The 23907-nt window shown below is 37.8% G+C and overlaps 4 protein-coding genes across 4 annotated transcripts; 2 read left to right on the plus strand and 2 right to left on the minus strand.

Annotated features, from left to right (window-relative positions):
• The first annotated feature begins 410 nt into the window (after nucleotides 1–410).
• Nucleotides 411–1430, plus strand: LOC109244818. The gene is made up of 2 exons (XM_019411969.1): nucleotides 411–968; nucleotides 1086–1430. Exons 1-2 carry the CDS (start codon nucleotides 411–413, stop codon nucleotides 1428–1430), a joined length of 903 nt encoding a protein of 300 aa, XP_019267514.1.
• A 688-nt stretch (nucleotides 1431–2118) lies between these two features.
• LOC109244824 lies at nucleotides 2119–3118 on the minus strand. Its single transcript, XM_019411977.1, has 2 exons — nucleotides 2588–3118; nucleotides 2119–2503 (listed from the first exon to the last, which is right to left on the minus strand). The coding sequence occupies exons 1-2, from the start codon at nucleotides 3109–3111 to the stop codon at nucleotides 2257–2259; spliced, it is 771 nt and encodes a 256-aa protein (XP_019267522.1). The 5' UTR covers nucleotides 3112–3118; the 3' UTR covers nucleotides 2119–2256.
• Nucleotides 3119–7650: 4532 nt separating this feature from the next.
• LOC109244825 (serine/threonine-protein kinase HT1-like) lies at nucleotides 7651–15991 on the minus strand. The gene is made up of 3 exons (XM_019411979.1): nucleotides 15706–15991; nucleotides 13853–14830; nucleotides 7651–8270 (listed from the first exon to the last, which is right to left on the minus strand). Exons 2-3 carry the CDS (start codon nucleotides 14734–14736, stop codon nucleotides 7934–7936), a joined length of 1221 nt encoding a protein of 406 aa, XP_019267524.1. The 5' UTR covers nucleotides 14737–14830; nucleotides 15706–15991; the 3' UTR covers nucleotides 7651–7933.
• A 5461-nt stretch (nucleotides 15992–21452) lies between these two features.
• On the plus strand, nucleotides 21453–23111 carry LOC109244819 (spindle pole body component 110-like). Its single transcript, XM_019411971.1, has 5 exons — nucleotides 21453–21582; nucleotides 21665–22007; nucleotides 22237–22306; nucleotides 22386–22556; nucleotides 22632–23111. The coding sequence occupies exons 1-5, from the start codon at nucleotides 21453–21455 to the stop codon at nucleotides 23109–23111; spliced, it is 1194 nt and encodes a 397-aa protein (XP_019267516.1).
• Nucleotides 23112–23907: the final 796 nt, after the last annotated feature.

Raw genomic sequence — 23907 nt, forward strand, 5'->3', positions numbered from 1 at the left:
AGACTTATCCAGGGTCTGTAGTTAAATTGAAGAAGACGGACGATGACTGCTTCTTGTATGTATTTATTGTGATTTGTACGTCAATCAGTGGTTGGGAATATTGTAGGTCAGTTGTAGTAGTTGATTGGACCTTCTTAAAGTCAGCATACAGGGAAATAATGCTAACAGCTAGTACAATGGATGCAGCAGGTATTGTAGTTTTATTGTAGAAATATTATAGTTTGTCTGTTTTTTGAAGTATTTGTAGATATATTATAGATAAATTGTTGAAAAGTTGTAGTTTGTATGTACATGTCTTCCTCTGCATTTTTCCTACAGCCAATTAATTGCCATTTGCCACATAATGTAGGTACCATATTACCATTGGCATATGCTGTTGTTGATTCAGAAAATGATGCATCATGAGCATCATGGAAGTGGTTTTTGAGCAATTCAAACATGCATATGGTGAACGACCAAATATGTGTGTTGTTTCGGATCGGAATGAGAGTATCTTGAAGGCAACATCTATTGTTTATCCCGACATGCCACATTATTCTTGCATGTGGCATATTTGGACAAATATAAGGGCAAAGTTCAAGAAGGGTCATCTAAAGTTAAGCGAATTGTACTTTGCCACGGCACGATCATACACGCTTGATGAATTTAATGAAAGGATGTCAAAGATTGATGAGATTGACCCGCGTGTTAAAGCATACTTATACGATATTGGCTACCATAGATGGTCTCGAGTACATGCTATGGTGAACAGAACTTGGACTATGACATCAAACATTGCAGAGTCGCTGAATGCTGTAACAAAATATGCAAGAGAGCTGCCGATAGTAGAACTATTAGAGTATATGAGGACTCTTCTTGAACGTTGGACGAAGGAAAAGTTATTGAAAGCAAAGGGTACATTCACATACCTTGGGTTTAAATTCAACAAAGAGTTGGATGACAACAGAACATTGTCGCACAAGCTTAGAGTAAGATCTGATCATTTACTGAATTAAATTAATTTATACAGGACAATGTAGATAATTTGTAGATATTTTGTATTTAACCGTATATGAATTGCTTTTTTGTCTGTGATGAAATTGTAGGTGAGGGCTTCAACAGACTACATCCATACAGTACTATATGGTGTGAGGCGCTATATTGTTTGTCTTGAAAACAAGAGATGTAGTTGTGGGCAATTCCAGCTTGATGAACTTCCTTGTCCACATGCTTTGGCTGCTTTAAGACACAGGGATGAGTCTTTTGAACAATATTGTTCTCCTTATTACACAAGTAAGAACCTATTGCGTACTTATGAAATACCAGTAAATCCCCTGCCTGATGAAAGCAATTGGAATGTACCACAACATATATCTGAAGAAGTAGTAAATCCACCTACAGCCAGCCAGGAAGACCTCAAAAAGAAAGATACAAATCATATAATGAAATAAATTCAAAGAAGTACAAGGTTTCATGTGGCAACTGCGGAGGAGAAGGGCATAACAAAAGATCTTGCAAGAATGAACCCAGAAAGAAATAAAACTTTTATGTAGTTAACAGAATATTTCATAAAAATTGTTGGTGAGTTCAGGACCTCAAAATTTGATGTGTAATTGTTGAGGTTTTTTAAGATCATAATGTAGTTAGTCAGGATTTTTCTATATCGAGATAATACTTTCATAGAGTGATTCGTTTATGAATGGTTTCTATATATATAATCTACCTCTTTTTTACTATCTCTAGCATCCTTTACAATCAGTTAATGACTTTCTACAAATTGTCTACAAATTCACATACAAAAAAACTACAATAACTGGAGCTGACATAATAACTAGATTATAATTCAGCTAGAAAGAAGTTATATGCTAAAAATAATATAGATCAGGTACTGTTTACATTCAACAATTTGAATGTAAAAAGCAACAAAATATTTAGTTACAGATTTTTACACTTATCTACAGAAAAAACAAAATAACTACATATTTATTGCGTTGACAGAATAACTGTATAAAAATTCAGTTGGAAAGGATTTACATGCTAAAATAATGAAGATCAAGTACTGTAAAAATTGAACAAGTGAATATAAAACAAACAGAATGTTTCCATTTGAACTACTATACTGGATAAGAAAAAAAAAAACAAAGGCTACTATAATTGTAGCGCAAGTCTGCTACAATTAAAACACAACAATATTGTTCAAAAACTTGTCTACCATCTTTCTTCTCAACTAGCATCAACTAAACAATTGTACTACATGTTCCATACAAAACATTACAACTACTTCTTCTTCCTCTGGACTCGTGTTTTCTCATTCAAAGCTGCTGCACCTTTTCTCCTTGCCAATTTGCCCGTCATCTCACTATCACTAATTACCCCATGTTTTTGCTTCTTTCTAGCATAGTCCCAAAGTAGCGCTCCATAGCGTCTACGATGTTGGTCAATATCAGAAAGGTCTTCCTCGGGAATTGATAAGTCTCCAAGACTAACATACTCTGCAAAGGCAGCAACAAATACACCACAATCGCTGCAAAGATAAAAAATGACAATATTTACCAAACAATTAGAAAAAAAGGGTTAAATGTATAGAAAGAAAGAAGATTTTTGTTACAGTGATCCTTCTTTTTGCTGTGGTATCTCTCCGACGATCCACTGAATGTTAAGAGGGTCGGTAACAGCTTTCTCAATGTATGCCTTTGTATTCTTGAAGTTGATGTCTTTACGCTTCCCATAAAAATCGGTGCATGACAAATACAAAGGGATAATAACAGAAAACTTGTCGACACAAGATTCAACAATAGGATGATTGCGTGAAGAGACCATGGAATCATACACATAAAGTTGCATGTCTGCAATGTCAAAAACAACCAACAACCAGTGAAATTTTTCTACAATGTTGACGGGCATGATGACATAATCAACTTGATCCCATGCAACATTTGCGAGTAGTCTATACCCCAATATATATTTTGCTACAACGTCCTGGGGTTTGACAACAGAAAACTTCTTTTCTGGAGGAGAATTTTGGAACTTTTCATAAATTTGTTCAATCCTAGTCTTGAACAAACAATCTGTTGTAGTAAACCTGGTCTTATTGTGGGGGCCATACTTGCCTCTTTTCCTCAAGTAATACATTATAACATTAATGTGCTGCAACAAAAACAGATTGCTTTTATAATACAAGTTATCTTCAAGTAATCTACACAAAACTACAATTACAGTACAAACAGATAACAAAGCATCTGCAATCAGAATACAAAGTACCTACATAATATCTACAAATCGAATACATTGAATCTTACCGAGTCATTGAGCACTTGTCCAGGGTGTGCCAGGGAAAAGAACCACTCCTTCTAGTCAACCTTTTCCACTCCAAGATCTAACCATGGCTTAATTTGGTTGTCCTTTATAGAGTACGGAGCCTTCCTCCTATATAAACAAATAGAAATTAAAATAAAATTGTTGAATGAAGTGGATATGTAAAAGATGAATACTGGAATAAAAGTGTCCAATTGTGCAAACTAACCTCTTTGAACCTGTGTCGGTACCGTGGTATAACCACTTGTTGAATTGATCCAACAACTCAGGATCTACATCTTGACCAATAACACTAGTAAATGGGTGCTTGAGGTGAAAAATTTGAGGTCCAACCGAGGTGCTGCCACCAGAACTGTATAAAGGGAGAAATGGTGATCGGGCATGCTTTCCCGGCTGCCTTGTTCTACCTTGATGCACGAGTGTTGTTTCATCTTGTATAGGCTCGCCGAACTTAACCAACTGGGAGAAGTTTTCAGGCAGCTCGAAATCATCAAGTGTAACCTCCTTCTTCTCACCTCCGGAGTCTTCTGAATCACGTACATTCACATAATCTGCCTCTTCACCTACATTGTCATCTTCCTCATTTTGTTGTTCTGTTTGAGCTGCTACTGTCACTCCGTGAATTGGATATTGTGCATCCATATCTTCCCTCTCTGAAACACAATGTATGCAATTTCATACCTGCATACATTGAACCATAAAGCAAATATCTATGAATGCAATTTCATACCTGCATTCTCTTCATCAACTGCACCTTCAAAATGTGTATATAAATCAACACGTGCTGGATGATTTTCTTCACCAAGTGCACCTTCAACATGTTCTGTTTTTCATTAAAAATGTTAAATCTGTAGAGCTGTGCCAATATGGTGTATTTATTTGTATATATTTTGTATATATAATGTAGACAAATTGTAGATATTTTGTAGAAAACTTGTAGATATTTGTACATATTCTGTAGATAATTGTAGATATAGTGGAGTTATTTTGTAGATACCTGTTTTGCTGGTGCTGGCCTGCACTGGTTCTCCACTAGTGAACTAAAATTGCTGATTGCTATTGTCTTTTGGTTGGTCAGTATTTTTGGTTGAACTCCCAGCAAACTGCAAGTTTTATATTAGTTAGTATATATATTTTAGAGGTGACATAAATAGTTTTGTTAATATGAATAAAATTCAAATGTTACCTTTGCATCAACTTGATCATTTTGATTGTTTAACACCTGCAAAACAGTGTTGACTGACTCATTTATTAGCACTCGAAGGCTACCTAGTTCTTCAAAGACATCTTTCCTAAAATCTGCAATCTTTTCATCGACCTACATATTAAAAAAATACATAGTTAACTTCAGAATATGTCTTAACATACATTAAAGAACATATGCACTATTATGTATACATCACAATGTTGTTTAGGAATAAATGTTACCTCCTCAAGACCTTTTCAATTTTGTACTCAACTTTATCAGGCAAAGAAATCACCGAAAGCTCTTCAGGTGATTCATTTATGTTGGTGAACTGGATGAGAAAAAAAATAAATTAGCTTGATTAAGGCAGAATATGTAGACAAATTGTAGATATTGTGTAGGTAAATGTATAATCATAAATAAAAATCATTTACCTTCATCCATTCAAGCTTGATCATTCTGTCTTCAATTGCAGCTAACCAAATCTGACCCTTACTAGCTGACCAGTTAAGTATGCGAGGGATTGAATTAGAAATCCTTGTAGCTATATCAGTGTTGACGAAGGAGCAACACTCATACAACCATACTTGCATAGCTAGTGGGAATCTTCGAATGAGATAAGAATGAACGAAAGGATTTAGCCTGTGCCTAACTGATTCAATCAATAGTCTGTAAGCCTGAATACCCCATGGAAATGTCTCGTACTGACCGGAATCCACCAAATAAAACCTAAAATGATCTACCAACCCAATATGGTCTTTCTCTGAAGGACAAATGAAGAATTCTATGAGATATAGAATACATAACTTTACTGCATCATCATCATTTACCCAACTTTTGTTGGTTACAATCTGTTTTAGGTATGTCTTCTCCACTTTTACCTTGTTTGGAAAGTAACTGCTCATTATCTAACTGACATAATTCGTAGTGTAACCAAAGTCTGTCACCTCGGTATGACATCTAAGACCAGTTATTAATGCAAACTCTCTCAATCCAAAATTTAACCTCTCACCTTTAACTCAGCTGAAAAATAGGAAGCATCGGATGAAATCAATTCATACTTCATAAGAAGATGAATAGCTTGATTTTGCATGCATAAATTGGGAAATGACAGTAAATAACCAAAGCATGTCTTCTCGAATAGCTTCAAACCATTTGGAGATAAGAGCTCTTTAATTTGGCTAGGAATGCTAGGATCACATAATGTCTGAAATCTAAGCACCCCATAATCAACATTATGGGATGCAAAAAAATGTCCATTCTGCACAAAATATAAATAATCTCACATTAATACAGTGCTTACAAAATATAGATACATTTGCAATTTATCTAAAAAATAACTACAAAAAATGTACAGAATATCAACAATTTTAAATAGATCAATAAAGCTACAATTAATCTTCAAACTGAAGATACATAATCTACAGAGCAGAAAAAACACAGATTATGTAGATTTTTAACAACTAAAACAATCGAAATAACTAGTGAAGAAATTACTAAAATCTTACCTTCACCAATGACTGTTTTCGAACATTTTTAGGAGATTTAACCCTAGGGGCTTTTTTTGAATTTTTCTTCTTTTTGGGAGTTTTTGAACTGGGAGACACCTTCGCTTTCTTTCCAGGTTTACTGATAGGCACATCTTCTACAAAATCATCATCGAACACTATCTCCTTTCCTTTCCTTTTCGCTTGTTTAATCTCCCTCGAAGATTCTCCAGCATCGAAATCATGTTTTTGTTTAGTTCTATTTTCAGCCCTGATTTCACGCGGAGAAAGACTTTGCTTCTTATCTACAATTGCATGTGCAGATTTCCCATGCTTTTTAGGTGAATGCGGTGATAATACACCCAAATCGAAAGAAGGTATATCAGCTTCTCTAGCTTTTTTAGGGCTGTGCTTTGAAGGTTTGTTCTCTTCATTGAGAAAATTTGAAGCTGAAGGTAAATGTGTGTATGAACTTTGAAGAATAGACTTCAATTTTGACTGGTTATAGAAGAAAAAACTTGAAATTGGACGTTAATGGTGGGAGTTACATACGTTTCTCTGGTTTTAGCAGAGGAAATAATGTGAAAGAAACGTGTGATACATGGTGAGTGTGGGTTTGGGAGAGAGAAACGTGGGGAAATTTGGAGGAATATACGGTACCATTAATTTAGGAGAGATATAAGGTACCATAATTATGAACGGTTAATACACATTGGTATATAATTGGTAATTAGGTATACTAAATGTAATTATATCAAATCTTGAACATGGAGGGTAATATATTTTACTATATGGCATAGGAATATAAATTCCTTTCTAGAATGAGTGTTCTAAATTAAGTTCCGCATTTTATTCCGATTCTATTGATTTTCAATAATAATTTGGCCCATTAGGTAAATTATTGAAAACCAAAATGATACTTCGAACACTAGTAGTAAGAGTTTTGACTAGATTTTCAAAATTAAGACAAACGGCTGCATTGAAAAACAGTCCTATTTTCATAAATCAAACTAAAATGCTTTGCCAAAAAAAAAAAAATACTAAAAGAAAGAACACAAAGGGATGTCTTCCAACAAAATAAGAAGTTTCTCTTTTTCAAATGGAAACCTTTTTTTTTCAAATGAACGACTGAGAAATAAAAGCTTCAACAAGGAAAGACTTACAATTTTGTTAGTTTAGACTCAGCAGTCAAATATGACCCTAAGCCTACATGATCTCAATGGAGTGCTAGCAAACTCTCAATAAGCACAGGAATGTAGACTCTTGACTCCAGGATATTAAAAGAGCTGCCAGTCAATATGTCAAATAAAGTTGTCCGAGGGACGACTTCAACGAAATCACTACTATCGCCTTTCATATTCCCTTGTTATTTATAGGAAAGATGCTCAAGACTAGTCATCTATCCTACCACATAAATCCCTGCCCCAAGTTCGGGAGGAGCGGGGAACGGGGCAAAAAGAGCTGTGGAAGTTTCCAATATCAAAACAATCCATTCTAAGAAGTATACATACTTCAATACTGCAGATTCTGCAAATTTTGCACACTTACCGTAGACTTAGATGTGCCTGACTGCTCTTGAAGCAAATCGTATTCCTCCGTTCCCTGTATGTTCTGCACAGATACAAATAGAATGTAACCTACAAAATAAGGGCGTGGGCATAGAATAAGGGAGTGGGCACAAAATAAGATACAGGACCTGATATATTTTGAGCAAATTAAGCAAACACGACCATAAAAGGACATGCATAAATACACATCAAAATATCCCCTATTACCATTTATCACCAGTCAAGATCTTAAATCCAAGTTAAAGAGAAAAACAAGAGCAACAGAAAAACAATTAGTTCTTATCGTAACTATCTCCCTTTTTCTATCTGAATAAAGAAATTATGCCTGATAGATACACATGGTGGACTCAAATCAGTTTTGCCATCCAACATCTTGCTGCTAGTTTCCTCTTCGCGAATCAATCTGTAGTCATAGGTTGAACGCAGCACCTGAAACGGGCCTTTCTGACAGTAGTCATGATTTCTGTCTCTGCTGCCTCAAGCATTCTGACCACCTGAGAGAAAGGTGGCCTATTATCAGGGTCAGCATCCCAGCAGCGGGTCATGATCTCAGATAACACAGGCAAACAATCATTGGGGATCGTTGGGCGGACGCCTTTGTTGACAACAGCAAAAGCTGCCTGTACAGCAGTCATGTTCTGGAAAGGAAGCATCCCTGTTATGAGCTCCCAGAGAACAATGCCAAAACTATAAACATCAACTTTCTGGGTGTATGGTCGGTGCTGGATCATCTCCCTACAAAACAAAGTCAAATGCACTTAAGCAGTCCACCACCAAACACGCACCAACAACTTTGAACATTGTTTTTCTCTTTCTAAATAGAGAAGAAACTAGAACATTTGCAAGAAAAAAAATGATAAAGTTAAACAGGATAGGATCTGCAGAACATGAATAGATAGTTTCTCAAGAGGAAACTTGAAAGGTAACTTCATTTTTCAGGTTACTTGGAATCAAAATTTGAGTATTATATCAGTTAGTTTCAAGGACTGGCTACACGTGCTAAGCTACGAGCTTTACCAGATATTGAGATCCCCACTGTTTTGGGAATATATCATTCTTTTGTAAGCATCATTCATTATTACATCAAACTCAGTCAAGAGAAAGCACATTCATCCGTCTACTTCCTAAGGCAAGTCATGCATACTAGTCTATTCTCACACTGAGAAGAACTATATTTCACTGCGACATTATCCGCCATCACAATGGTCTGGTGCTTCATGACTAGGTTATCACCAAAATTATCACCACTAAGCAGACCAACCTCATACATCCATTCTTACAACAAGCATTTCAACACTACTTCAGGCAGGCATGAACACTGTCTTCTCTGATTAATGTCTAAAAGAAATGTCCTATTAGAAATGAAAACAACTTCTCCATTTGTCACATTATCTCAAAAAAAGAAAACAAAAGCTTAATCTCCAACTCACTTAGCTTATGAAGAATATACTTTCATCTCCCAAGCCAATTTTCATCTCCAACGTTGTGTAGGAAAAAAGCCAAAAAAAAAGGGAACAAATGCCAGCCATAATCTACCGTGGATACTTGATAAGTGATCTTTCTACAGCAGATGGAAAGGGAGCTAATTCTATATCCTGTTCTCTCTTTCATCCTGAATTGCAGATCTAATTACAACAATAACAACATACCCAGTATATTACCACATTGTGGAATTGCAGATCTAATTTAAGGTTTAAATTCTAACTGCCATATATGCCCGAGAAACAAATAACTGAGCTTCCAAGAACAGTATCCTAAAGACCCAGGAAACCATGATTAGCAAATATTCCTCAAAAGTATTAATATACCAATTCTCGGTTATGACACCAAATACAGGAAAACCCCGAATGTCAGCAAAACAATAAACTACTAAACAAATTGAAGCAAAATTTCTTTCTCGTCATTAATTTTGCACCTTATATGCTAGTCCACGCCATCGAAGAAGATTATTTCCATGGTTATCCAATAAAACATAGATTTTAACAATTTAATACTCAGGCATGCAAATGCATGAACCTAGAAATGCAAGCATAATACATAAAATGACATGTAATATCAGAGATGCATATGCAAGTTAGAGTTAATAAAACCATCAAGAAAATCTGGTTGATGAATGTGTGTGGATGGAAAGGAATCAAAGATGTTCTGATGGAATCTCAACTCCAGATCACTCTCTTAAAGCTAGATGTTTGCATAATTTATTTTGCAGGACAAACCTAATCCCAGTAGCTAGTACCGATCATTTTTTGGACTGTGCTAGCTCCCTCTAATCTGTTATAATGGAGCTAACACACTCCTTTAACCTTGCATCTCCTTGATGCTTTCTAATGTAATGCCTTCATCACAAATAAAATGAAATGTAAAATATATTCTAAAGTATTTATGGGTATTTCAAAATTAATTTGATGTTTCTTAATTCATATGAACGGACTTGGCAAATCAAGCCCATATGGACAACCCAGCGCCCTAAATAGATTTGATGCATGGATTTTTTCAAACCCCTTCAGTTGATGAGTTCTGGTCAAGAGAAATCTAAAATCTTGAGATATTTCAAATATAGTAGTACTTATTATCAGCATATAAAAGCAGCATGTGATCCATATTATGTGGACTCATCTGTGAGTATGTATTCTATCAGATGTATGCAATACTGGTATAGGTACATGCATTTTCTTTTTTGTTAATTTTTTGTGCGTACCCCCACCCACGGTACACACATTCGACACAGGAAAAGCAAATCCAAAGGACCAGTATAACACAGCTTGTGATAATTCGATCAACTTTCAATCAACCTGAAGCAATTAAATTGTCCCAAAACAAAAAAAATCAAGCAATGCCTCTTCCAATTAAACTGCACAAAATCTAAGGCAGTAAAAGTACTATAAAATAAAATAAAATAAAAGTAAGATGTCAAGTACTGAGCCACAGCATGTGTAGGCTCTCCCCCGTAATTAACACAAGTTGTATTAGTTGATCATTAACGGTTTTTTGTGCTACTTTTGTTTCTAAAACGCCTATTTCAACTAAAGTAAGCATTTAGTCGAGCAACACATGTTATAAGACTAAGTACCAAATATGGCATCATTATAATTTTTTTCCAAGGAATTGTTTCTTCATTTATAGCATCTCTCCAGCATTGTTATTCAAAGCCATCACTTTAAATGATGTGAAGCAAGGGATTATCGCTTCATAGACGACACCATGCGCTCCAGAGAAGTGTGCACTCTAAATGATGATGCACAAAGTGATCCTAATGAGAAAGGGGTCGATTCTTTAAATCTTGATTTTGAGGAGTTGGATTAATATCAACAATATTTTATATCACCCTTCAATTCGAATTAGCAAAACCAATGTCTCCTTGCGTAATATGGATTCAAACATTCATGATCTGGATGTGAATGAGTCGAATGACTTAGCCCTCGCTCTATAACCATCTCTCCAGAGATTGTGAAAGATGTTCTACTAGAAATATTCTTGTTATTGCATCGACTCATATTCCCCAAAAAGTGGATCCCGCTCGAATAGCTCCGAATAAATTAATTAAGATACGAAGGCTTCTTCTTCCACAATAACGAAAGCATTTTTTCACTCTTTCATATACTAGGGGATTTCACTTGGAAAGAAAATGCTCCATACTAATGGATTCGGTCCATAACCATGGGTTCCAATGCACGAGATCTTGTAGCACTGGTTGCTAAATTTAGTTATTTTAATTGCAATTTGATTGTTATACAACTAAATTTATCTATGTTTGGTATTATTTACTTTTCCTTAACTTATGTGCCTCACTTCTCCTTTTCGCTTCAAACTGCATGGACCTTATCGTTTTTGGTGCTTTTCACTTTTCAGAACACTGCTCTCCACAAAGAATGATTGGATGTTTCAGGAAATAATTCAGGTTCACGAGAATATTTATAAATTTGTATATATGGTATATTATACATTTATACTTTGGATAACTTGAGTGCTTCACTTCTCGCTTTTCGCATCAAACTCCATGGACCTTGTCGCTTTTATGCTTTTCACTTTAGAAACACTGCTCTCTAGAAAGAATGACAGGAGGTTTTAGAAAATGATTTACTTATAAAAATAAAAAAAAGTGGCGTGGTGATCAATGAAGTGGGTTGAGAACCATGACGCCTTAGGTTCAGATCCCAGCAGGGCAAGGGCAAAAATACTAAGTGATTTCTTCTCATTGATCAAAGTCTTGGAGGATAGAGTTACTCGGTACCTGTGCTGGTGGGAGATAGCATTAGTAGGTACCCCATGGATTAGTCGAGGTGCGCGCAAGCTAACCCGGACACCACGGTTATAAAAATAATGATTCGGGTTCATGAGAAGAATGAGCCAATATTCCACTTCTACTTCTCATTGATTGAGATGGTATTCGAGATGGAGAAAGTCTATTTAGCAACTCAACGGAGAATCATGTCACCATAGCAGAGACAAGAAACATCTCGGAGAAGAATTAACTTCTTGTCAACTTAGAGCTAGCGAAGATACTAAAAGAGGTACACTTGCTTTATGGTGTAACCAATTTACCTTTTTGAAAAAACAATTAACCTCACCCAAAACAGGGTTTTAACTTCTTTCCAACTCGGAGCTAGCGAAGATGCTTAAAGAGGTACACTTGACTTATGGTGTAATGAATCTACCTTTTTGAACAAACAAATGACCTTACCCCAACGCAGTAAACCATTAATTGTGCGTGCAATTATGGCAATTGCATTATAACATCTTCAACTACTCATCTAGTTCCTGATCTTGACCATGAACTCGGACGTCCATTTGAAGCATCATCTGGGTAGACAAGTACATTGTCCGGTGTCCAGCTTAGGACAAGCATTGCTAAGCTTTCTAGGAGAGCAATGCAAATAAAGGCAATAAACTCTTTTCATAGAGGCACGAATCCAATATATGACACCAGCCTTCTTTAATAATGGTGAATGGAAAAAATTAACCACAGAACTCTTACTATTATACCCTCCCACCACATTACCAAGAGCGAGAAAGGCGAGGAATTCGAATAATATCAAGTCATCTCTTACTGGAAAGTCACTAATTGGGTTAATCAATCTAAAGTTAGAGGCTATAATCATTTCTTTTAAGAAAACACCAATAGCAATCTTTTCTTCCCCACCAACTTCCAGTAAAGGGAGACATGTGTTCAGTAGACACTAAAATTGTCATCCCTTATCTCCTTCTCCTCTTCAAGTTTCTCGAGCAGCAACGAACCTAGTATATGGAAGTATGTTATCCTGTAAAGAGAGAGAAATCCAATGAATCGCACCTCCCCATTCTCTTTCTTACCCATAACATTCCAACCGAACTCCACTGCTCTGAAGAACGAGGCAATGCTAAAGCTGATGATGGAAGGTCAACATCACAAAGGAGAGAAGATGCACTTCCAAATGAGCTTTCATCTACCTATTCAATAAGTAGAACTATGGTTCATATCTCTCAAACATATCCTGAAACTGAACCGAGTTAGGTAGCTGCTGTAGTTTGAACCCTTTCCAGCTAAACTAACTAGAAGCAACTTCCTTTTTTTGACAATGATACTCGGGCCAGCTTGCGAGCATCTCGACTATTTCACCGAATGCCTGCTATCTCCCATCAACGCAGATATCGGATAACTTTGCGCACCAAGGCGTAGGCATATGGGAAGAAATCACCTATTGTTTTTGTCTCTGCTGGGATTTAAACCCTAGTCTCCGCGATTTGCACCCATTTCATTAACCACTAGGCACACCCTTAGGCGCGACTAACTTGAAGCAAATTACAAGTCACACGCAAGAAGGAAAGGAAAGGAGGGAAAGAAATTGAAAGAGAATATTAAGCTGATCATTTCTTTGACCTTCATCAGGTGCATAACTAAGTTAAAAGGTTTGATCGGAAGAAATAATTTCTCCCTCTTAGCAACAGCAATATAATCGCAAATAATGAGGTCCTATCAAAAGGATATACAGGTCTTGAACGCATCGCCTCCATGCTTTTCACTTCAGTTCTATTTTGCCAAAAAAAGGATCCAACATGCTACAATATTTCTAAAATATCATGTAGCAATGAGAATATATATGTTTGCTACAATTTCACCTTATTCTTAGCAAGTAAAAGGCTAGTTTTTCACATGCACAAATATAAAAAGCATTGGAATTTAAAACTAAAATACAGAAATTGAAAACTTCAAAAGTAATCTACAAAGCTAAAACATATCCATAAGAGTAGGTCAAAAAGCTTAAGAGCTCTAGTATAAGCTCAAAAATTGGAATAAGACACCAGATTTAACAAGGCTGCTAAAGAGTCTAGATGCTTACGGAGCCATCCAGCGGTATGTTCCAGTTTCTGGTGTCATTCCTTCCGTCTGCACCTCAATACGAGCAACACCAAAGTCCGCAATCTTGATTGACTTGTCAGCAGCAATCAGTAGATTGTCGGATTTCAGATCACGGTGTATCAGATTCAGGGCATGTACATACTCCATCCCCCTTGCCACATCCAAAGCCTGCTTCACTGCTAACTTCAATGGCACAGATCGGTTGTGCCGCCTCGTTAGGAACTGGCGCACTGATCCCCCTTTTGCGTATTCAGTCACAATACACCATACCATGGGTTTACGACATGCACCAATAAACCGAACTATATTTGGATGCTTCAAATTTGCCAACATCATGACCTCCTGCTGAAATTGCTGCTCCATCAAGTGAGCCCTCTCAAGATCATGCTCTGGCCTCTCCAAAAGCTTGATAGCAACATCCTCACCATTATAAGTTCCCTTGTAGAGTTTTCCAAAAGCTCCTTGAGCAAAAGCTGGTCCCATGTTAAGCTTCCTCAAGTCAATTGTCCACTCATCATAATTCTCAAGCCCAATGGTGGGGAATCGAGGATCAATCAAGGCTTGAGCGAGGGCATCATTGCTCAACCCGTTAGAAACTCTCCCCCTGTTTACGCTAGCTGCAACAGAATAGTTATTGTGGACGCGATTGAGGCCCTGATGGTTTAAAATACGAGTGTGAGAATCATTTGACCCAACACTGCTGTTATCCATCGACATTGCAACAGAACCTCCACCATTGCTCATCTGCAAGCTCCCATAACTCTCAATTGACATGTTTGACCCCTCACCAAGCTTATGGTAGAAATTCTGTGACAGGTTTTGATTTAAGTCTATAAGTCCAGCAAATTTTGGAGCCTCCATCATTTTTTCTGACAAAGCAGCTACAGCACAAAAGCTTCAAATCTGACTTGTTTCTACTGCATGAGGGTTTCTACAATCAAACCGCACCTCTCCTGCCCTGTAAAACATGAAATAGGAAAAGGTCATTTATCAAAAACACAATCCTTCTCAGTAAACTGACAGGGATAAAGTCTTGTGAAACTGAGCAACCCTGTTTGCTCTTTATTTAAATAACTCATTCTCATTTTCTTAGTTTCTTGGATAAATAAACCTAGCGTAACGAGAAGCCTACCAGACGTAGACTCCAATAAGAAAAACCATCAGCCTAGCAATATCATCTTTATAATCATACTTCTGTTGGCTCTTTTTCTCCCTCTTTACAAGTCGGAATGCAATTAACAAATTGAATAAGCTAAAACAACTACACAAATATTACTAGCTTTTTCCAATGACGGTGGTGTTCGGGCCAGCTTGCGCGCACCTCGATTATTCCACCGGGTAGCTGCTACCGAGTAGGTGCTACCTCCCACAAGCTCAGGTACTGAGTAACTCTACCCACGACAAAACTTCCAAAAACGAAGCTTTATTAATAAAATTTGTAAAACAGACCATGTAGAAAAAAAGAATCCTTCATCACCTTCAGTTCATTCAATGCCTTCAAAATTCAAATTAGCTAATCACTAGAAATGGAAATGAGAAATCAATTAACAAATTTTCTTCAATTACATTCAGAAGATTAATCATAAACTACCTAAAACCATAGTCCCTTTAACTTGAGTAACCTAAGACCTTCAAACTCAACTTAATATAGAAAACAAAAAACTAATGCAAACTCCAAATTATAGAAAAAAGAAAAAATTGAAAAGGCTAAAATTGTCGAAAATAGAACTAAGAAAATCATAATTAAAACAGCAAAAGCTCAACAAAAAAGCTCAAAAATTTAACAAAATTAGTGATCCGAGGGCAAAATCGAGGACGAAAAGGTAATTTTACCGCGATCAAAAGAGCTTGACTTTGCGATTAAGCTGGTGCCGTGTGCTAATTGTACTCTACAGCCGATCGAACTTTCCACCCGACCAAATCCGCCGGTTAAATAAACATCACCGGCGGCGTACAGAGAGAAAGAGAGCTAATAAAGTTATAGAGAAAGAGAGGGTATTCTCAGTAGCACAGAAAAAACGAAGAAAGAGAAGTGAACACGAGAAAAACACACACACACAGAGTAATGAATGAAATGAATTGTGAATTGTGTTAGCTATAGAGAAGAGAGCTTGTTTAGTCTTCGTCTTTTGTTTTTTTCTTCTAACACATCGAGGGAAGACCTATGGTGTAGTCACTCACATGCTAAATGTCTGTGAGCTGAAGTTCTGTGGGGCCTACTTTAATCAGAACCCTTCATCATTTGATCTTTGGCTGGTATTACGTATGTGCTTATTTGGGATGTCACGTCAAGATGGGGGTGGGTTGGGGACCGGGAGTTGAGATGGGGGTAGGGGATCTGGCAGGGGCGGGTGGCGTGTGGGGTTGGGGGTTGTGTTGAGGGCGTGGGATGGGGTTGGAGTGTGGTAAATGTACTTATAAAACTTGTTTTTCGTAAATTCTATTACAAAAATTATTTAAAGGGTAAAAGTGAATAAAATATGGAGTGTGTGTCTCTCTCTCTCTATATATATATTTATATTATTTATTTATTTTTAGAAGCGATTAAAATATTCTTTTTATTTTTTAAGGAATTTAGTTTTCAATTTTTCTTAGATAATGAAAAATATTTTCTTCAATACCAAACACACCCTTCGTTTTTTGTGTTTTTCTTTCTTTTTGTATTTAGGGAAGACTTGTGGTGTAGTCACTCACATGTTAAAAGTTTTGTGAGCATGAAGTTAGGTGGGGACTACTTAAATCCTGACCGTGAATATTTGATTTTGGATTTGTACTACGAATGTGCTTATTTGGGACGTCACGTCAAAGTCGGGCCAATTGAAGAAAAATAAAAAAATAAAAAGGAGGGAAATGGAAGAAAAAAAGAGGAAAAGAAAGAGATGTAATTGGAAAAGTGCAATTAATATGGTGTGGAATTTTGTGTAAGATAATCATGTGTAGTTATTTCTCCATTTTATTGGATATCTCAGAAGGAACCATCATATAATTTTATTGAGATGTGAAATAATCGTAAATGATAGTCTTGATAAAAATAAAATAAAAGAGCATAATAGTTTTAAAATTAAATGTTCTCCTACTGTTAATTATACATATTATTATTATTATTATTATTATTATTATTATTATTATTATTATTATTATTATTATTATTATTATTAAGCTTAGATAATTGGTTTCTTATTTGGTGTTTAGCACTCGCTGAGAGTCCGATTAATTTAGATTCACGTCACATAAGGCGCATTAAAAAGAGAAGTATTTTTTACCAGAATTTTTCGTCCTACATGGATTAACCCCAGTTCTCTGGTTAAGATAAAAATATTTTATCCATGTACTGCAAATTCTTGGTGATAAGCTTAGATAACATAAAACGAAATAAACAAGTTTGAAATCTATTATCCTTTATCTAACTCCAAATAATCAAAACCATCTAGGCAACAAGTTGGCATATATCTATTTTGACAATTAGAAGTTACTTTAACTACATGAAAACATAATTGTATGCATTAGATTTATAACTAGCTAGATTTAAATATGTACCAGAACTGCAAAGCTCGGATTAAATAAGAAAGGTTAGAAACGTTTTACTATTGTTACATATTAAAATTATTTGTATTAAAAATTATAAAAGACGATATATGGTGAGTCTTTTATCACCACCAAAGATTGTGGTGGGATGGTTAGAATACCTCCATCTTAATCGAAAAAAGGATTTTTCTATCGAAAAAATCAATGACTGCAAGTTGATAAGAGTGAGGAATAGAAAAAAGAAATTCGTGCAAACAATATGATTTTAGGATGTGATGTATTTATTTGTAGATAAAGCTAGATTTAATGATCTTTTCCAACTTAGATTTAAGGGAAATACTAATAAATAAGAAGAAAGAACAAGACAACATGGGTGGTTGGAGGAATCAAATGACATATCTTATGTTTACACTCCCTTGATTTTGATTTGGTGGCATATCGCCTCTCAAATATTTATAATATAAACATAATTTCCTCAAATCAATGAACTTAAATGGATATTACTCTTTCAAACTATTTTTTTAATCTTTTATTGCGTTGATCGTATATCAGCTAAAAATTTCTAAAATATAATATTTTTAAATGAGAAATTCAATTTTGAACAAAATCGACCTCAGTTTTGTAAGTGTATATAGCTCACATGAAAAGATAAACAGACGTTACGAGTTTACGACATTCATTGGACAGTTAAAGAATTATTATAGCAAAGAAATTAGAATTAGAAATACATATTAATCAGGGAAGTGTTGACATAATAGGCATGATTTATATGACTAATTACACATTCATCACAACCATTTTTTCATGAATTTGAAAAGCTAATATTACTGCGAAAATGAATATTTTATACCACAAGAAACGAAAGGAAAAACGAGATAAAAATGTAAGCTTACGTGATAAATGAATTTTAAATGAGAAAATGAATTTTGTCAGAAAATTGGGTAAAGGCCAAATCTTTATCTCATTTTTCCTTCACCCAATGATATTTTAGTCTTCTTGTTTTCTTATCTTTTTTTCTCATCAAGAGAATACCTAAGGTGTAGTCACTTACATATATTTAAATGTCAATATTTGATCTTTGACTGCTATTACGTACATATGTGCTTATTTGGGATGTACAATTATTAAGTGAACTTAAGTCACCTCTAAAAATACCTTTCTCGGCTTGGCTAAGATCAAGTGTATTATACATTTGAGGAATTTTCAGAAATCACTATCGTTTAGTGGCTATTAACTTTCTATAGCTACCATTGTCTACCCTAAAATCCGAGTAACAATTAAACTTGTATTGTGATTTTAAAGATATGTTATTTAATCCAATACTAACTGATAAACAAGGAATCAAGTGTATAAATTAAAGAGTAAGGTAAATCAAACCAGTATGTAAGCAAGCCTCGACCTCGAGCTATGGCAACCCCGAGGTAGATGAATAAGAACAATAAAATAATAATAATGCAATTCAGATGAACAGTAAGCAAGAAAAAATAATGTATGTATATTCTCTTTGTCAATGATTGATGCGTTACAAATGATTGGGATCCCCTTTATATAGTAGGGGAGTCCTAAATAAGGTACACTTCTAATTATAGTAGGGAATCGTATTATACAGCTGTCTAACCGCCTAGTACAAATCCGTTCCGGAATTTACGCCATAATCTTAAGGCCACTGCGGGAATCTCGCTCTTTTTGTTATAAAACCATAACGACATTATCTCGAGGTTGGTCATACTTGGCCTCGGTGTTCATCGAGCACTTCGAACTTCGAGTCTTGTTCTCCGTCATCGGACTCCAGCCCGGTCCATTTTGAACTTATTCTCGAAGCGACCCCTCGAGCCCACGAAATCGGGCATATCTAATTTCGACCGTATACAGATAGTCCCCGCGTTTCTTAGAATAAAATGATAAGAAACGACTAGAGCCTCGATTTTCCGGAGTCCCTGATAATGATGTCATCCTCGTGACGTAGGCGCTCAAAGTGACCGAAACGTCCCGTCGGCTCCCTCCACAAAACATTAAATGCTTCACCAGTAGTGGTCGGCCATTAGCGCCGCCAAACCGTCGCCGCTTGTCCATAAATACAAGGCCTAAATTCGAATAAAAAACTTTACTTCCATCTTCAAACCACCTTCAAACTTCCCTTATCTCTCCCCCTCTTCATCTTTCTCTCTCATTACATGTTACTCTCGTTCTTTTTAGGGCCAAAAGGTATCAAGCTCCGCCTATTTCCGCTTTCTCTAACCCAAATCAATGGCGAAAACCTCCAAAACAGTTCATCAAAAGGAGAAAGCTTCTTCCTCCTCTTCCCCGCCGGCCGGTGATAAAGCGTCGGCCCTTCACGAGATTATTCCCGGCCCCTGTGTCATAAAGAAGGACTTCAAAGTTGAAAATCCCCTCGCGATTCTTGGCCGATGCGAGCATGTATCGAGGTATATTTGCTCAATAACGGAGAAGCATCTCAAGGCCATGAAGAAGAACTATGGCTGGAGGGATGGGGTCGTCGTAAAGATCCCCGCCCCCGAGGAGAGCATCACTACTTAGGGGTGGGCATATATCGGGTAAAATCGATAACCCGAACCGCTAATTATTTATTGGGTTATCGGTATTGAGTTATTGGGTTAACGGTTCGGTAACGGGTTAAATTTTTTTTTATTGGGTTATCGGTTCGGGCTCGGTTTGTAATTCTGTTATTGGGTAAAAAACGATAACCCAATAAGAATTAACTAATTTACTAGTTTACCCTTAAGTATATACATACTATACTAGGGTTTCATAATTGGTTTTTCCTATTCTTTCTCAATTCGCAGTAAGTCAGTTTCTCTTTCTCAGTTTCTCAATTTTTCCGCCGCACCCCTACGGCCCATCCTCACCAGTTCTCCGCCTCACCACGGCTCACGCCCTCATCAGTTCTCCGCCTCACGGCTCACGCCCTCACCAGTCACCAGTCATCCCATCAAGACTCAGGTCGGCGTCACTCATCAGTCGCATCACGCCCTCACTAGTCAGCCCGTCAAGACTCAGGCCAGCGTGTAAGTTTTTAGTTGCTTCATCTTCATCTTTTTCTTAGTTTGTTTGAAAGCATTATGGCTCTGCATTTTTTTTCGGGGGGGGGGGGGGTTGTGCTGTGTGTGTGCGCGCTACTATTGTTTGAGATCTTGTTCTAATCATTTGTCTAGTCTTTAAACGTTTTTGGAGATTCTGTTTTATGAGAAATGAAATGGGCTTTGACATTGGTGCTGTTGCATTATTCACTTATAATTTTAACATGTGTTTCTCTTTTTGGAATATTAAGAATCCTAAGTAGTAAACTTCTGTTTAAATGTTCTTAAGGATACAAGACCACGTTTTATTAACAATACAATCATATTCCATTCCACCTTTGTAATCCTATATTTATGCATCAGAAAGTTGTCAAAGACAACGGAAATCTGCTCTATTTCTTGACTTCTGCCTCATGATAATTGAGAACTCGACAGTTTTATATATTGCGAAATTGTTTTAGTTGTTTTATCTTATCGGGTAAATCGATAACCGAACCGATAATGATTGATAACCGATTAACCGATAACCGATAACCAATATCTTATCGGTTTGGTTATCAGGTTATGATATTTGTAAACCGATAACCGATAGGCAAAACTAATAATATTCAAAACCGAACCGAACCGACCGATGCCCACCCCTATCACTACTCATGTGGAGGGGTTCCTAAGTGTTTACACTTACCCCTTCATGTTGGGTCCCCTCGATCCAATGGTGATTCTGCAAGAGGTATCAGGTCACCCTCAGCCAGATCCACCCTTCTTTCTGGCGTATAGTGATCATGCTTCGCTATTTCTCTAGCAAGGCCGAGGGGCTAGAGTTCACCCTCAATCACCTTATCCGATTATATCGGCCTCAGCTTTTTCGAGGGTTGATCAAGTTCCAACACCGGTCGACCAAGGCCTTCTTTGCTAGCAATGACGAGGATCGGGGCTGGATGAGCCGGTTTGTGCGAGTGAGGACCTGTGATGTCATCCCAGAGGAGAAAGTGTCGTTCCCATAGAAGTGGAACCCCGATGGTTGCTTGGATGCCCCATGAAGTCGCCGACCTCGAAGACTGGGTCCGTAAATTAGATGCGACTTCCTCGTATGACGAGCGCCGATGGCGTGACTTGGTAAAGGGAAGATGGGAAGCCAAACTCCATGGTAAGTTCTTCTGGCAAGTTTTTGATGCTTTCCCCTTTACCGGATTTGTTACTTTACTCATACCCAATTTTTATTAATGTAGGAATTGGAGATGTCTCTGAAATGATGCCAGCCCCGCCCAGAGAGGAGACCGAGTCCCCGATTCCAAAATCGGGGAAAGATAATAAGAGAAAAAGGGTTTCGAAGCCCGAAGACCCCCAAGATGGAAGGGGTCCTACTCGAAGACGCAGAAGGAATCTCATTCACGTGGACATAGACTCAGTCCACCAGCTGAACGATGAAGAAGAAGACGAGGGCGAAGAATCGGCGCTGGTGAGCCAAACCAGGAAACCAGCCGAAGCTTCCAAGCCTCCAAACCGAAGACCCTGCCTCATGGTGAGGAGGCTCCGAAGAAAGACGCGGGCAAAGCCCTTGAATCACCCGAGGTCGAGATTGTTCCTCGACCATCAATAGACACACCAAAGGGGACAGGTTCTGAAATCCCAGAGTTGAATAGAGCGCCCTGGGTGATTTGCTCGGGGCCATGATAATAGGTCACTCTCCTCCTCTACCGGCTTATTCTGAGGAGTCCATAAGGTAGGCTTGAGCGCTGCACATGCTCGACTTAAGAGGCGTCCCCAGTGAAGAAGATCCTTTCTGGGATTGCTTTACCAGGGTCGATGATGTTGCCGATCTCAACGATGCAGCTACTCTCTTCGAAGAGGCTCAACGCCTTTTCTCTCAAGTAAGCTTTGATTCCTATCGTGCAATTTCATTTTTCTTCTCCCCTTTTTTCCCTAACTGATTTCCTTTTTTCTGTGTAGGCTTTCACCAGGTTCAGGGCCGACTTGAGCCAATGCGAGGCCGAGCTCCAGAAGACCTCGGATGAAGGGAAGGCCCTGAAGCTCCTTTGCAGTCAAATGGAGGAGGAGCTCAAGGACCTTCGGGCTGACCAGGACAAGGCTCGAAAAAATGAAGCCGAGCTAGACAAGCAGGTAACTGTCATTTTGAAAGGGTATGGTCTACTCGACCCAACTGTGGAGGCTAACACTTCAGTGTCTCAGCTGTAGCCAAAACTGGATAGGATCGAGCTGCTTCGAGGAGAGGTCGATCCGGTCAAGGCCGACAGCAACCGGTTGAAGGAGAATATGGACCGCCTTGCTGGGGAGAAAGAGGCCGCTTTAGCCAAACTGGCATCGGCTGTGACCCAACTCCGAGGTGCTAAGGAAAAAAGTTTGGCCCGGGCCAAAAGGATCGACGAACTCGAGGCCAAACTTGCAGAGGCCGAGGTCAAGCTTGCAGAGGCCAGGGCTGAGGTCGAGAACACGAAGGTCACAGCTGATAAAACCGTTGCTGTGTACTTAAGGGATGCTGAGGCTGCTCAAGAGGAGCTAAGGGAAGCCTCCGACCGGGAGAAACGGAGTAATGATTTGGCCAGGTGCCAATCCCGGAGGCAGAGGGGCCCGAAGAGGAAACTGCTCCCCATGGAGAAACCAGCCCCCGCCATAGATAGAATTTTTCTTCCTCTTTTTGTATTGCTCTTTTTGTGAGACCTCTCATCGGTTTCTTGTACATATCCTTTTCAAGTATATAAAAGAAAAATTTCCTTGAATGTCTTCTCAATGTTTCTTGTCTTACAAAATTCTTGCAATAATTTCATTCTTTGAACGGTGTGTTCGAGATTTCGTCTTGGATGGCTTCCTTGAAGTTGCCATGGTCGAGTTCGAATAAGGTTCGAACTTTGGGGCATAGACCCTTAAGGGCCCGTGCCGGAAAATGGTGAGTCCCCGAGCCATAATCAAGTTATTATGTATTTGGGATCGGGATAATCGAACCCTTGGATTCGGATTGGGTGAGAACAAGATCTCGAACCCTAAGTGTGTTGGCCCTTAGGCTTTTTTAGATCGGGCCATTATGGCCCCTAAGTGATGGCTATTATTTCCCCTTTTCGGCTTAAAAGACTTAGTAAAAATTTCTTTATGCCTTGGCATGCATTTTTTTACCCATTGGGTTTATTGAGAGTTTAGTGTCGATCGGGAACCTTTTGTTGTTTGTGCCTTAGCACAAGTTTGTATTTGAATAATTTGATACCTCTTGAGGTTTTTCGAGGGCTGATTTTATCAAAGCCCTTTGATTATTTTGCCGAGGGTAGCCTATATGAACCGGTTTTCAGAGAATTCAAAGGCTTGTTTTTATTTCGGGATTCGGACGTCTCTGAGCCGCGTTATTTCGGTTGTAGCCTTTAGTATGGCCGTAGACTTCGGGTATGCCTCTTGGACTTGTTCGAAATGTTAGTCCCCGAGTATGATGGCCTTGGCCTCTACGTCGAGGGGTGCCTCTTTGAAG

The sequence above is a fragment of the Nicotiana attenuata genome, unplaced genomic scaffold, assembly GCF_001879085.1.
Source record: "Nicotiana attenuata strain UT unplaced genomic scaffold, NIATTr2, whole genome shotgun sequence".
NCBI classification, from domain to species: Eukaryota; Viridiplantae; Streptophyta; class Magnoliopsida; order Solanales; family Solanaceae; genus Nicotiana; species Nicotiana attenuata.